Below are 16625 nucleotides of genomic sequence, written 5' to 3'. Positions count from 1 at the left end.
CGCATAACAAAAACATGACCACAAATGAATTGCAGTCTGTACAGTTTACTTAAACCACCATGAAAAAATAATTATCTTCATGCTATTTAATCATGACACATTCATTCACAATGTATTTAGCCCACCAAGCACACTAACTTACTAAACTACGTGTAATATAAATAATACATTGACTTCTGCTTGGAGCTCCCCTATTCCTATTATGCATAAAAAAACCAACTGAGGATAGGTTGATGTTGTGACAGCTAAAGGATGGTGATGTTAAATGAAAAAGTAGATACTTTCGACCTTGATCTAGTCCATAGACAAGTACTACCATGTTACAAGGCCTACACATACTGTCAATCTCATAAATACAGCAGCTGTAAGACTCGTTTATTGAGAGATGTTTATGCGCCCATGGAAATGCAATATTTATGTATAAGATAAGCCACAACGCGTATTTTACAGTTATAAACAAACGTGGAAACTGTGAGATCAAGTCTTGGTAAAAGGGGAGGGGGTGATCTACACAACAGAGGAGATATGCTTGATTTGTTCATATTTCTACCGCTGGGGCTCTTCTGTATCTTCGCCATCAGCAACCTCGAGGAAATTAACCGAAAACAAGACATGAGCTCGACGGAAACCAGCGGCGCCGACACGTTCGTTCCCTTTTAATAACCGGACGCGCTTTTCCTCCCCGGTTTACCGAGTTGGTTCAGTTGGCACCGTTCGGGATGGGTAAGGAGGTGAACGGCGTCTCGCGGAGTCGCTTTGAGGCGAGTAGCCACTGTTTATTTTCACATTGACATGTCGATGTAAACAATCGTCTCGTCATATTTTGCGTCTTTTATTCTTAAACGTCTTAAATAATGGAGGATTCCAACTGGTTGCGGTAGAAGAGGCCGAGCTTCCGCAATTAAATGACTTTAAATAATCACTTGTCAATGTTAGCATATCAACTTGTGTTTTGAGTAAAGTCAAAGAGAAGACATCAGGTTTTGTCGCTACTTTGTGTCCGTTTGTATAAACAGCTGTGTCAAGCTGAACGCTTAGTGAGCCATTACAATGCACTTTAATGTTTTTATCTTATGTTACGTGAAGCAACAGTTACAAGTTACATGTTTGCCAGATATTTACAAGATGGGTTTTGTACATTGAACCGGTTAGCTGAGATTATATTAGCAGTCGATACGGATAATGCTGATAGGCCTGCAGGCTGGAGTGAAAACAGCCGGCCACAACAAATGCTGTGCATACAAGGGCCTTTACGTTTAAACACAACCACATCACAACTTATATCACTTGGGAATGTGTACGCACACATTAGCTTTGTTTTTGTTCTTAAATACGCAAAGTGAAGCCGCGTTCGGGCAAGTTAACACCGGCTGTGTTTTAAAACTTACTGAGATTATTACCTAGACTGCAGTTTGGGGACGCTATCTAGAATGCTGCCTAGGTAACGTTAGGTAGGCAGCTACGTTTAGAAACACAGCCATTATGTCGAGAAGCCTGACATTGTTCTGATGGTTGGGTTCAAGCTTAAATAGGAGATAGCCCCCTGCTGGAAACAAAACAATAGAAACCATTAGCCTACTGTACAGAAATTCCAATGGTTCTTATAGGAAATGTATTGGTGTTAAACTACAATGGTCTCTGTTGGTGATGTGATGGTGGGATGTTGTCTAGTAGATGGGAAGAAAAAAAACACCATTAAATCCTGCTACTGAGATTAGGCCCAAACACACATAAATAATTTTTGTGCTGGTTTTAACGGGACAGCTGATGGTTTACCTGAAACCCTTAGACAAGTATGTTTTTTTGTTGCATAAGGTTTGCTTTGATTATATTTGAAGTGACCATCAATTTATTTAAAAATACACCTGTTGTTATGTTAACAACACCGTGGTAACTTTAAAGTTGCTGTTTTGTGAACGGTCTGTGTATAAAATGTCATACTTAGTATACATTCACAGTAATTTAACTATGCCATTTTGAATAGAAACTATATTTATCATATGTTTATAGTTTTGTAGTAGTTTCTTCTCTGCAATTTCTCATTGGCATGACTGTACTCTGTGTTTGAACTTTATTTAAAAAGCTTGGTGTTGTTTAAAGACCTGTTTTGTTTTTAGTAACATTGTGATTATCTGAACATAGTTCAATGCGTAGCTTGTCCGTGAAGCACGGCTCCGGGATCAGTAGGAAATGCTGCTCGATCTAAGAGCAGTGCGAGTTTGAGTCGCTTATAATGTGCATTTAAAAAAAGCAACACCCGTCAAACATGATCATTATAAATATACTTTATTATCATAAAAATACCTGATGAGGCTTGAGTAACAGTGATAAAAACATGTCCATAGGCATTTCCTAGGTTCTTGAACGTGTTATGGTCTTCTTCTGCAGTGCGTATTTGGAGTTTCCGCACGAGCGCGCCCTCTGGCTTTCGGATGCAGCAGCATTTTCCCGTACTTCACTCAAAAGCTGTGCATAAATCACGTGATATTTATCGTCGGTTTATCGCGACAGCGCTACTTAAAAGCAACATTGGCTGCAGGACTGATTTATGTATGTGTTCTGACTACAGACTGTGGAAATGGCGTTGGTATGTGAGATAAGGGAGACCAGAGCCGTTGAAAAACAGAGTTACGACACTCGATCTTGCCGCTGTGTGGTCACGAGGTTCATGGAGCGCTCAATCCAGTTCCTCAGAGATGACGTATTTTTGTAGGCTAACCTGGAAGTAGCGCTGGTTCCCTCAACCAAAAGCCTATGCATTTTTCTCATAGACTTGGAAGATTGCAAAAAATAAGCTCCGTGATTAACAAAGGTTTAAGATGTTTACACATTTTGTCTATCAAGATAATCTTTACAGATCAACACCACATTTGTTACTTTTGAAGCCGAAATACAACCAGCAGAAGTAAAAAGCTAACAAGATGCTATAAACAGACTTCACTTAAGGTCGCTCGATATCAACGTCACCACCACCAAGCCTCCGACAACTCTTTCAAACTTTATTAAAAATGTGTTCCCTGGTAAGTAATTACTCGGTAAATGAATCCACATCTACGTTTTAAGAGATTTGTGCCCATGTTGCATTATTTGTGAGCTTTATATGCCCGATGACGTCTAACGTCCCCGCCAAAGGAAGTAGTCACTTTTAGCAACTTGTTAGCAACCGCCATTTTTAAGACACAAAAAGGCTTTAAAAAATCACAAGCGGGTTATAATTGGTGTGTTTTATGTCATAGAATAAAACGTGAAAATATTTAGAGGTTTTGTTTACCACAGACCTTATTTCGGGCAATTTACCCAAAACCCATTAAAAAAACCCATAGACTTTGGAGCGATGGAACCAGAAGTCCTAAAATGCTAACTTGCTTCCGGGCTTTGCAAACAAAAATACGTCATCTCTGAGCCTACATATAGTTCAAAACAAATCCGTGCTGTCAACCTATTTGAATGGATTTTAGCGGGACAGTCAACAGCAACTATATTTGCATAAATTTTGCTAAATATATTAGCACATTGTGTACACTGAATACTACGTTGACTACATTTATATCAGCATTTTGTCTTGGGAGTAATATGAATATAAGATCTATGAATATAAGATATGTCCGCCAACTTGTTAAAATGTATAAACATGCCGTTGTTTCACCAACTGTACAGCAAATGCGTTTGGGAGACATTGAAATGAATGGGCTTCAGTGTAGTGTTTGGAACTATTGGTCACTCCATGACACAAGTTACTTCCGCATTTCATTCGTCCAACGGACGTATATGCGAGTGTCGTAACTCTGTGTTTCAACGGCTCTGAGTGAGACTACAGTCTGTGAAGGTACCTGGACCACTCAGAAAGCAGGAAACCATGTGTGTAAAACAGGAAGTCACTTTTTCCCAAGTCTTCTGAAGTTATATGACAGATGAGATAACAAGATGTTTCCTTCAGTTGAACTGTAGTCTTTGTTATGTTTAAAATATGTATGTATAAAGACATTTTATCATTTTTATTTTAAATCAGGTATTGTTTTTGAGAACATACTTCATAGTTGGTTTGCATTTGTATATTACTATTTCTTTACCAGTAGTAATGGGAATTTGGGGTCATTTGTTCTTGATCATTAAAATATGTTTTTTTTCTTGTTTTTCTTGTAATTAAAATATATAACACAGACATGATCTGAACAAATTTGGTAAGAAAAAAATACATACTGTAGATTTAATAGTAATTATAAAGCCCTCCAGCTATACAGAGTATTTCAGATTAGATGGTAGATTGTCATACCTGATGACACAATCTGAACTTGATCTACTGTATGGCTCCTTAAGCAAACAAATGGATTGTAAATCTATAGAAACAGAAGGCCATGCATGCATCATTACTTACCATGCACAAACAATATCTTCTTCATAATTCTTGTATCTGCAGTAGTTACTTCTAAAAAAAAGGAACATCCGGTCCTGTCTGAATTATTCAGTAGGACATCTGTATCTCTTGTTACCACGTGGTAAAAGGTTTTGTGGTTCGATGAGACCAAGATAAACCTGCTTGCCCGGATAAGGCCAACACATCTCTAAGAACACCGCCCATGTGCCTATGTGCTGTGTTTTACAGCTACAGTCAAACCAAAAATTATTCAGACACCAGATATCATTTTTGATTTTTTTTACTAGTGGGTGCAGGACACTGTAGTTCATTGATGTAAATGAGGATAGCAAAATAAAGTAAACCGTGACATACCCAAAAAATCTTCATACAGTTGACTTCCAGTAAAACTGATCAAAATTTGGCACCAAAAATAATTTGAACATGTTTTGCTTAAAGGAAAAGTTCACCTCAAAATCAAAATTAATCGTAGGCCTAGTTAATCTGAGTTTAGGCACCTCAGTCTTTGACTGAAAAAAGCATTTTTTGTGAATAATTTTGGTAATATTAAATAAAATATGACCAAAATTTGCACTGTTGTTCACACTGGCCAACTTTAATGTTCAATCAGAAAGTTTGTTTTGAAATGCTTTAAAGGTCCAGTTATTTTTGGGATGATCGATTGATAGAAATGAAATATAATATATATCTATGCCTTCAGAGGTGTATAAAGAGCTTACACACGTTATGTTTTTATTACCTGAGAATGAGCTATTTCTATCTACATACACCGCGGGTCCCCTTGCATGTAATTCGCCATGTTCTGTCAGCCGTCGTAGTGTTTCGAAAGGGAGGGATGGAGTGAGCGGTTGGTTGCAATTCGCAACCTTGCCGCTAGATTTCACTGACTGGACCTTTAATTGTGCACAAAATGGCACAGAATCACATTTGTGGTGTTCCCGGGTCAAAATGACCCGCCTACCAAAGAGAGCTTATAAATCACTCAATATGCTATATTGTCGGCAAAATTTGGATTCAATCTTTTGTCAAACTGTTTTTCTTTCATTTAGGACTGGTTTTGCGTTTATTTTTCAAACTGATTAATCATAGGCTTCATTGATTTGAGCTAAGGCACCTTAAAAATGACTGAACAAACTTCCTGCTTAGTCTAGATTAAAGTAGGCTAGTGTGAACATCAGTGCAAATATTTTATGTCATATTGCCAAAATTATTCACTCAAAATGACCCGAACACAACATGAGGGCTAAAGGTCTTTGCACATACAGTCCGAAATTTTCGTATGCGTTTTTTCGTATTTGGCTCTTGTTTGTACGGTGTCTCTGAATTGTTATAAAAGGCCACTCAAAAAGCTTGACGGATGCGAAAAACGCAGAAAATCGAACCCGGTCCGAATTTTTTTTGACAGACGAAAATATCGGAGGCAGTGTGTAAATGTGATTGACACAACGTGAGGTCGTATTTATTTTTTAACGTGCAGAAATTTCGGACGCAAATTTCGGACTCAATGTGCAATGGGCTTAAGGGAACAATTCAAATTTTTGTTTAGCTTAGATTTTGTAAATAATATTTAGGCCTATATTTGATTTTATTTCTTCCTACCAAAAGGTTTAATAATTGTACTTTACAAGTTAGTTAGTTATTTTAAATCAGAGGTGTTTTCATTCATATATCCATTCCATTCATAAATGTGCTTTATGAATGTGTGTCCAGAAAAGCTTTACATGCATTATAAATTGACTTACAACCTTTAGATTGAGAATATTCTAGTCAGACACAAGCATTATATTACTTTTTACACTGCAAAAAATGACTTTCTTACTTAGTCGTTTTTTCTTGTTTTCCAGTAAAAATGTCTAAACATTCTTGAATCAAGAAGCATTTTCTTGATGAGCAAACTGACCTAAGAAAATAAGTCTTGTTTTTAGTCAAAAAATATGAAATTTCAGTGAATTTGTGCTTAAAACAAGCAAAAAAATCTGCCAATGGGGTAAGAAAAATAATCTTGAATTGAGTGACTAAGAAAAAGGTAAACCTTAATTCAAGATTATTTTTTTTACCCCATTGGCAGATTTTTTAAAATAAATTGAAACTGCTTTCTCTAAGCAGCAGTTAATGCATTTTAAATATAAAGACGTTTGACTTTGGTTTCTGAGCAGTTCTGTTCGATTATATTTCTTGTTTTATTATGGAGTAGTCACTTCTGGTATCACAACAAAGAGGCGACTGTGCTGTTCATTTTCAGCAGCTTGACATCGTTCACACCAGAGTGTTGTTATTGACCTTTAGCTATAAGGAACTCCGTTTATGATGGCACGTTTCTCTCTCTTCAGATGTTCTCCAATAATGATGAGGCTTTTATCAACAAGAAGCTGCCAAAGGAGCTGTTGTTACGGTCGGTGTGAAGTCTTTCCTAATAATCCATTTAAACTCTGTGTTTTATTGTGCAAATAGCAGACAGATATTATGACTTGATGTTTCGTTTAATTTGTTATTTTACAGAATCTTCTCGTTTCTGGATGTAGTGACACTCTGCCGCTGTGCACAAGTCTCACGAGTACGTACCGTTAGCCCCAGGGCTTTAAATCGATAGTTTGTCCCAAAATAAATATTCTGTCATTATTTATTTATGCACCTTCATGTCATTCAGTACCTGTAAATGACTCTTTCTTCTGTGGAACACCAAAGAAGATATTTTGAGAAATGTCTCAGTTTTATGTTCAGACAATGGAAGTCAATGGGGTTCAGTGTTGTTTGGTTATGTCTTCAAAATATCTTCTTTTGTGTTGTGCAGAAGAAAGAGAGAAAGTCAGACAGGTTTGGAATAACAAGAGGGTGAAAAAATAATTTTGGGGTAAATGATGATGACTTTTTTTCTTGTTTGCTCCTAATGCAGAAGCCATTTAAACAAACCAGGTTTTACTGTAGTAGGTTATTCTCTTTTACTTATTATTATTATTATTATTATTTTGTTTACATGTCTGTTTCTCAGTCATGGAACCTGTTAGCTCTGGATGGCAGTAACTGGCAGCGTATTGACCTCTTTGACTTCCAGAGGGACATTGAGGTCAGAAACTGAGAAATTGTTTCAAAACACTAAAACTTACAAAACATTGCTTTTACCGAAATAGATAAGAGATGCTAAAAACCCGTTCTTTTACAGGGCCGTGTGGTGGAGAACATCTCAAAACGCTGTGGAGGCTTCCTTAGAAAGTTAAGTCTCCGAGGATGTCTGGGAGTTGGTGACAGTGCGCTCAGGTGAAAAACGTCTTAGCATCTTTAAGATCTCTGCTCTATTCCCAAACATACGTCTGCTTTTCATTCCTGTTTTGAAAAGCACCAAGGAATTATTATTACTATTTAATCGTGACAAAATGTAATTATTAAACTATTTAATTTTGCCAGGACGTTTGCTCAGAACTGCAGAAACATCGAGCTGCTCAGCCTCAACGGTTGCACAAAGATAACTGACAGGTGGGTGCACGCCAGCGTGCGTGATGTCGTGCGCATCTTGTTGATGTGTATTAAACCTCTGGCTTTCTCTTTGCAGTACCTGCAACAGCTTGAGTAAGTTTTGTCCCAAACTGAAGCACTTGGATCTTGCCTCCTGTACCTCGATTACAAACCTGTCTCTCAAAGCACTGAGGTCAGAGGTCATTCAGATGATGGGCACGTGCTGGTTGAACGTCTCTGAAGCGTCTGTTTCTCTCGTTTTAGTGAGGGCTGTCCTCTACTGGAGCAGTTGAACATCTCTTGGTGTGACCAGGTGACCAAAGATGGCGTACAGGCGCTTGTGAGATGTTGTCCAGGTCTCAAATGCCTGTTCCTTAAGGGCTGCACACAGGTAAATCTGATTCAGACCTCTTCACTTTACCTTATTCCTTTACAGAATTGACTGTTTTAAAACATTTTGAGGTTAATTGTGATAATTTACCCATGAAACGATTTTATTTATTGATCATATTTATTTGAATTAATTATTTATGATTAAAATTAGTTATGAAATCTTTTTATTAAAAATATAAAATATGTAGCCAACAAAACATTGTATGGGTCCAAATGATCGATTTTTTTTTTATGCCAAAAATCATTAGGATAATAAGTAAAGATCATGTTACATGGAGATATTTTGTCAATTTCCTACTGTAAATATATATAAAAAATATATATCACATTTTAAACAGTTCTATAATAGGTATATATTATATATTATATACTATATTCTATAATATAGTTCTTAATAGATCTATCTGTGTGGTTATAAGCATTCTTCCAAATATCTTTCTCTGTTTTATTTTAAATTTATACAGATTTGGAACAACTCAATGTCAATGACAGAGTCTCTTTAACACGCTCCTAAAGTGATTTTTTTTTTCATTTTATTTACCCACCTGTATGACTTTCTTCTGCAAACACGAAAGAAGATATTGGTAACTAAGAAGAACATGGTAATAAACAACACTGGCCCCTATTGACTTCTATTGTAGGGACACAAAAACGCTGAGACATTTCTCAAAATATCTTCTTTTGTGTTCCAAAAGAACAAACGAGTTGAATGACATGAGGTTGAATAAACGTTGATCAAATTTGTATTTTTGCCTGAACTGTTCCTTTAAGGATCTATTTTTGTCTGATCAAACCGAATGACGTCCCGGTGCGACCTCATGTGGTCACTAATTGATTCAACCGAATGAAATAGAAATTTTGACATGTAGATGTAACCACATGAGGCATGTTTATTGGTTAGATTAAAATGAAACATTTTGTGAAACATTTTGTCTGATCCAAAGCTCTTATGTTGTGTCTTATTTAGTTGGAAGACGAGGCTCTCAAGCAAATCGGAGCACATTGTCCAGAGCTGGTCACGCTCAACTTACAGACGTGTTCAGTAAGACACACAAATGACAAAGACAAATTGTGACATCAGTTAAATGATTGTAATGAATACATCGTGTTGATGAAAACATGACACTTGTTACATATACCGTAAGCAGATTGTATGATCAAGGGGTGGATGGGTTCCTCATGTAGAAATCTCTTTGTGTGTGAACCGAGTAGCAGATCACAGATGAAGGTCTGATAACCATCTGTCGAGGGTGTCATCGGCTTCAGTCGCTGTGTGTGTCGGGCTGTGCGAACATCACAGATGCTATTCTCAATGCCCTGGGCCTAAACTGCCCTCGCCTCAGGTGCATAACACGCATCTGATCAATCATCGGACATCATCAGTTGATCAGAAACCGAAAGTTGACTGTGGATCATTGATTTATCTCTTTGTCTCATGTAGAATATTAGAAGTGGCTCGTTGCTCTCAGCTCACAGACGTCGGGTTTACCTCTTTAGCTCGGGTGAGATACTTCTCAAAACATCTCGCAGTTTAATCCTGCATGTATTAAACCCCAAATCAAATGTGTTTTATGTCACTCCATGTTGTCTTTTTTTTACAGAATTGTCATGAACTAGAAAAGATGGATTTAGAAGAGTGTGTACAGGTGAGGGAGAATGTGTTGCTGTTCTTAGTAATATTATTTAGGTTATTTGAGCTGTGATAATGTTATGTTTGTAGATCGCATCTTTTATGATTTTATTTTAGTATTTAATAAACAACAAAATCTGCCCATCGGTAATCGATGTGTATGCAAAATATATGTTAAAGTTGTGTTTTTTTCTGCTGTATGTGTGTGTGTTCATCTTGATTTCTCTGTTACATGGCTTCAAACGTGTGTCGCTGATATACAGTAATGGTAATGCTTCTTCTATAGATCACAGATGGGACACTCATCCAGTTATCTATACACTGCCCTCGACTCCAAGTTCTGGTAAAAGATGAAATAAGAAAACACACATCATATATCAAGTTATTTTCAAAACTGCCGTGCAACCAGAGAAACATTTGGTATAATTTTCCATGATATCAGAGACACAACAGCAAAATTCTCAGATATCAAATTTGATGAAAATGTTCGTTATATGTTAACATCCAAATGACTCATTTTATTTTAGATGGCAAATGTTAAAGTGTAAGATAGGAAATGCGTGTTTCCACAAACAGCACGTTATATATATATATATATATATATATATACAGTATATCAGATATCATACTGTTGTGTGATTTGTGTCAGAGTTTGTCTCACTGCGAGCTGATCACTGATGATGGGATCAGACAGCTGGGCAGCGGTCCTTGTGCTCACGACCGGCTGGAGGTCATCGAGCTGGATAACTGCCCGCTCATCACGGACGCTTCCTTGGAGCATCTGAAGACCTGCCACAGCCTGGATCGCATCGAGCTCTACGACTGCCAGCAGATCACCCGCGCGGGCATCAAACGCTTGAGGGTGAGTCCACAACCCCTGTCTTTCGCTTATAGACAACATGTGCTTGATCTTGTGTTTCTGGATGGTGAACATTTAAATGAATGAACTCGAGATAATAATAATCACTGAAAATAAAGCTTTTCTCAGATATATGCAGTAGACATTTTACAATAGCCTATGCACATTTGTGATGTATCGATAATATTTCTTTCAGCCAGAATATTTGATTTTGTCTATAGATTAGGGCTGTAATACATGCTGTGACAATCATTTTAATGTGATTTATTAAATGGTATAGATTAATTTGATTAGTTAAAAAATTAAAGTGAAGATTTATATTTTGGATATGAAAAAATATTTGATACGTTGTGCATTATTGTAGTGAATTTAAACAAGTATTACATCATAATCATATATTATATACATATACGTTACCGTTCAAACGTTAGGGTCACTTGACGCTTTAAATGTTTCACATGATCTATAAAATCTTTTAATTGAAACTTTTTTCATTCCTAAATAATTTTGTTAAAAATGTTTTCGAAATGGATGACTTGGACTAAATATTGCACAAACAGCGGCCAATAAGATCCCAAAATAGATCCTGCCCACATTATTCCCAAAGTTACATTTGTGTAATTTCAAAGTTTGGATAAGTTTGAAGAAGAAAAAAACCCGTTAACATTTTGGACCCTTTTTCGCCTCTTTCTCTGTAGACTCACTTACCCAACATTAAAGTCCACGCCTACTTTGCACCCGTGACTCCGCCTCCATCGGTGGGTGGAAGCCGTCAGAGATTCTGTCGCTGCTGCATCCTTCTATGATGTAAAAACAGACTGCATCTTGACCCCTCCCCCTGATCTACCCAGAGCACATTGCTGGTGGGTCCCCGGTCAGGTCTAATGAAAGTAAAAGAGAGACACATCCGGTCATACTCTCATGAGCTTCAACCAACACTACAGTCCCGTCTGTGGCTTTATACCAAACTCACGTACGGATTTGGGGAGCATTTTTTGTTCATTAAAAAACAGAGCATGAAGAATGTGGCTCCTACTCGATACAACACCACGGATCACATACGTCAGATTGTGCAGAGACAACATTAAAAGGAAACCGGCGAGTTTTTTGGCAGCCACAATCTGCCCTGCCCGTTCTTTTTGCCCCTACACGGATGTGTAAAAATAGTTGTTTACTTGTAAGACCCCCCCCTCCCATGGACACACAAATACACATTCTCTCTCTTTGTTTTACTCTGTGGCTTTGTAAAATATGACATTTTTTAAGCATGATACTCCCAAGTTTTGCTTTTGATCTATAAGAGGTGGAGGCGGCAGTCCGCTGACGGAGGCGGCAGTCCGCTGACGGAGGTGAGGGGTTGATGTACGCTGCCGATGAAGCAGGTTGGATGTCTGGATAACACACATGAAGGTGTTTTGCTCTTTCACCATTATGCACTTAAGAAAGTCTTTGAATTTTAGAAAAGACGCATCCGCAAATTCGAATGTAAAAAGCCAAGATGGTTCAGGACTGGTCATGTGAATCTAAAAAGAGATCATCATTTGTCGATAACAATAACTATGGTGACCACTGTTCGGTATTTAGGATTTGTTCAAAGCAAACAAACAAATCAACCGTAATCTATTTTATGCGCCCGAATCGCCAGATGACTTGTAAACGAACCGCCAACAATGGTTCGGCTTTTAGATCTATGAGATGACGTCCTCCCGTCACAAACACAATCAAAAGCGTTTGTTTTAAAATGTTTTGTTTGTTGTGCTTGTTCTCAACGCGATTGTAATCGTTTCCGTTTTGTCTTGGCCTCTTGCGAAAATGTAAGTTTCTTTGTTTCGTGATTTTTTGTAGTTTAGATAATGACCTTTATTGAAAATAAACATCTGTCCAGCTCAAACTTGCAAGATTAGAAGATTGTTTCAATAGGGCTTTATAAAGTATAAACGTGACCTGGAGGCGAGTTGGTGGCATTTTGTTACGTAAACATTTCGTGTGATCGCGATCATGTTATTGGATGAAGTGATGCGGTCGCAGTTACAATAAACCACTTTTGCACAAATGTATATTCAGTTTCTCCCAAAAGTACTCGCGGGATATACTGTTGCCATAAAGAAGATCTGGGGTTAACACATTGACCATTCTTACCATCGCTTTTAAGATAAAGTTCTTTCATCTGGTTAGAATCACACGCAATGTATTTGTTTATTTCGGACTACGTTTTTCTTTGTTGCGTATACTTTTGGTGCCTGTAGTATGAGCCGTGTAGACTTCACCAGGTGCTGTTTTCTGTGATGTCTCGTACCTATTTTGATTCTTTTTTTGTCAAGTTATCGGCTTTTCGGCAGCACATAAAATGCATTGGTTTGGAATCAGAGACGTATTTCTCCAGTCATGAACTGAAACACAGTCACTAGTGTTTGTGTGTGTGTGTGTGTGTGTGTGTGTGTGTGTGTGAGGCACTAACCGCTCGTTTTTTCCCCACTTTCTTGTTGTTAATCTTATTTTTGTGTATTCCTGCTCAGTTGGCTATGTCTTTAGTGCAGAGATTCTTAAGAAGGCATTTCGTTGTTCTCATGATGCTCTCTGTTCTTAAATATTGATATTATTGCTCATGCTCTATTCTTCATACGCTTGATGCTTTTGCGTTTGGGTCTATAGTTTTGTCCTTTAAATACAGCAAGGTCCAAAAGTCTCAGGTCACACTTTGATTCTGTGATTCACAATATAATTGAAATGTGGAAATAAATACTATACGTACATAAAAGTACATGTATGTAAAAGTAATAAGTAAAAATGTTTCTGCACTAGGTCAGTAAGCAAATTCATACGTACTAAAGATCACAAATGATTCGAGCTCGCCACATGAATTTTATAGCTCTCTTAACGGCGTCTATTTCATTTAGAAACATACGAGGTGAAGTTCACCTTAAATTAAACGAAGAACGCGTCATCATATGAGCTATAAACAGATCAACTCACGAGTGATAAAAACGAGTGCTATTAAATCGAGAGAAATGCACCCGTGTAGAGATTTCAGGAGTGGTCTCGGACGTTTGGACCCCACACTGTACACGAGTTTATCTGGAGATGTCAGTCCACCTCTTCATACAATGTTGAGCATGTTGGGAGTTTCTGTTTTATTGCTGCGCGACCAGTTTTAAAACCGTTTCGTAGAAAATGTATGGAACGCCAAATGTTCTGACATGTTTACGAGTGTTTGGGTGGTTGTCACGCAGGACTCACGCGAGCCAAACTGTTTGTTTTAAACACTAATAATAGTGTGCAGGTAACCAAACATAATGAACTATTTTGTCAAGTCGAAATAATTTGAGTTCTACATCACCTTGGGATTACAAGGTACATATTCTTTTTCTGTAGCAAATTATTTACATTGTGATGTTATTTCTTTATGTTGTGTGTATATTGGAAAGTCAAAGGTTCAAGCTCAATATCTCAAAACTGCTCAGAATGCAGATAGAACCTTATAATTCAAATGCGACAAATGGTTAATCGTTTATTTTTGACCGAATTTGGTTACACCAGCAAAAGGATTCGCAAAGGTCAGATCAGGATTTGTCCACGTTTGGTTTGTTTCTTCAGCTTTTAGATTTTCTCGCTGCTTTGGTATTCTGTATGTGTGTGTTTAACATCCTTCCTTCTCAATGTGGCCATTGCGCTGTGTTGTCTGCAAATCATTTTTGATTTTTAATCTCGCCGTTAAATCATTGAGAGAACGAGTCGGCAATACCCCAAATAATGTTTCTCTATACATTTAACTCCAACAATGATTTAGTTATAATAGAAATCTCTGCCCTATTCAGTATACAACCATTTTTTTTCTTTGTCGCCTTTTAAGAAGCCGTGGGACTTCAAAACATTGCTGATAACGAACATCTTGTATCTCTTTTTCGTTTTATGTCTCTATCATCCTTCATACACACACAAACACACATTGATCTGACTGCTGTCACAGCGCCATCTCAATCAACATGCTTATCTGTGCACTTGTTATCAATGAGTGTGTTTCACTTCTGGATGTTTTGGGGTCACGTTCTGATTTTGGGATAAACGGACACATTTACAATCTGAGGTCACGGCCTGAGCGTTTGAGACCTTAACAATGAGCTTTCAGGACCCTGAGAATGTGGGGAGGAAAACCTTCACAAAGGCTGTACTTATGTTAGTTCTTGTACTTTTTTATTTTACAATTAACAATATAAATGAATATGGCAGAATGAATAAATATATAACTATATTATTAAGAGCTGTGTGTTTTTTCCGTTATTGTTGCCGTGCTAAAATGTTCATCACTGTCTGACTGAATGTTATATGAATGGTATAGTTTTTCAGCAATTAGGGATGTAACGATTCACCGTGAGCCGGTTGAAAATCGGTTATAATGAGCGACGATTCAAATCGGTTGAGGTGTGAACTGAATCGCAATACATTTTTTGAACAGCAGGGGCCGCTATTTTCACTGCAAATCTAAACGTGGACATGCTGATATTTCTTAAATGCAAAAAAATCCAAGAAAAGCTCAGACAGTATTAGTTTGTTTATATTAAAGAGACTTTTTCTATTATTAATTTGTTATAAAATTGCAGTTTAGTTTTGTTATTTGAAATAAAACATTATTTTATTATACAAAGAAATGTGAAGCATTTAAGAAATAATGCAAGGGAAGTTGTTCATTTCTAATTTGTTTCAACTCATTTTGTAAAAATAAATCGTGAATAAATCGCATCGTGAGATCAGAATCGTGAATCGTATCGCATCGTGAGCTGAGTGAATCGTTACATCCCTATCAGCAATTCATTTTTATTAGTGTATAGGTCTATAGAGCAATCCGATATAGGCTCTCTTCTTTTCTTTTTCTCACCCCATTAGCAGATTTGTTCGCTTAATTTTACCATAAACTTACTTGATTCTTATATCATTTTTCATTAAACAAGACTAAATATCTGTGGTCACTTTTCTTGCCAAGTAATTTATGAAGTTTTTGATATTTTTTACTAAAAAGAAGACAAAAATGCTTCGCAAGAATGTCATTTCTTGCATTGAATCCAAAACTCAAGATACTGAAATGCAGACATTTTGGCCTCCATGATGATTCTAAAGGCTACCTGACATTTTTCTCCTCGGAGCCAAAAGGTGTTGCTATTATTGCTAACACCAGCCATGAATTTTTTTTTAAATTACGGGAATTACATTGGGGTGTGTGCCACGATTGGAGGCCACAAATACACATTTGTAAGCTTTTACTTCCATCACGACAGCACCGAAAACCTTCTGCTTCAGTTTTTGGAAGACATCAAATGGCAATGTGGCATTCGTGTAATAGATGGAGACTTCAATGTAACAATGAATCTTATTTGGACATGGCGCATTATAGGAGAAATGACCACAAGAGACGGAGAAAGATGTTCAAGAAGGTTTGGCCATACATTGATGTCTGGAGAAATAAACACCCAGATGGAAGAGAATACACACGGACAACCCGGAAAAATGGGGTGGCTGTCCAAACCAGACTGGACTATTTCTTGATGATGGAACAATATATCGAGCCAGCAACAGAATGTAAAATACTCTCAGATGAACTATCAACTGACCACAGAGCCGTTACACTTAGTTTAGACGTTCCTAGTGCGGATGATGGTGATGAGGAGGATGATGAAATGCACAGACACCTGTAAGGGTAAAAGATGCAGTAAATGATTTTCAACAGAATGGCACACAAATATCACTAAAACATATTACAATAATTATATATACATGTTACACGTATTTTAGACAATTATAAATGAAACTTATTTTGTTATTGAAGTTTACAGTTTATGATCTACTTTTAATAAATATACACTCACCTAAAGGATTATTAGGAACACCATACTAATACGGTGTTTGACCCCCTTTCGCCTTCAGAA

General features: G+C 37.2%; 1 protein-coding gene across 1 annotated transcript; it reads left to right on the top strand.

The window, feature by feature from the left end:
* Nucleotides 1-478: 478 nt before the first annotated feature.
* fbxl20 (F-box and leucine-rich repeat protein 20) lies at nucleotides 479-14963 on the top strand. Its single transcript, XM_057354561.1, has 15 exons — nucleotides 479-761; nucleotides 6706-6767; nucleotides 6875-6929; nucleotides 7365-7439; nucleotides 7536-7630; nucleotides 7778-7846; nucleotides 7923-8018; nucleotides 8090-8216; nucleotides 9186-9260; nucleotides 9431-9561; nucleotides 9660-9720; nucleotides 9820-9864; nucleotides 10135-10191; nucleotides 10498-10710; nucleotides 11406-14963. Exons 1-15 carry the CDS (start codon nucleotides 720-722, stop codon nucleotides 11511-11513), a joined length of 1311 nt encoding a protein of 436 aa, XP_057210544.1. The 5' UTR covers nucleotides 479-719; the 3' UTR covers nucleotides 11514-14963.
* The last annotated feature ends 1662 nt before the right edge of the window (nucleotides 14964-16625 follow it).

Source organism: Triplophysa rosa, linkage group LG16 (genome assembly GCF_024868665.1).
Source record: "Triplophysa rosa linkage group LG16, Trosa_1v2, whole genome shotgun sequence".
NCBI classification, from domain to species: domain Eukaryota; kingdom Metazoa; phylum Chordata; class Actinopteri; order Cypriniformes; family Nemacheilidae; genus Triplophysa; species Triplophysa rosa.
Note: the sequence above shows the minus strand (reverse complement) of the source record. Positions and strands in the feature narration are given on the sequence as shown.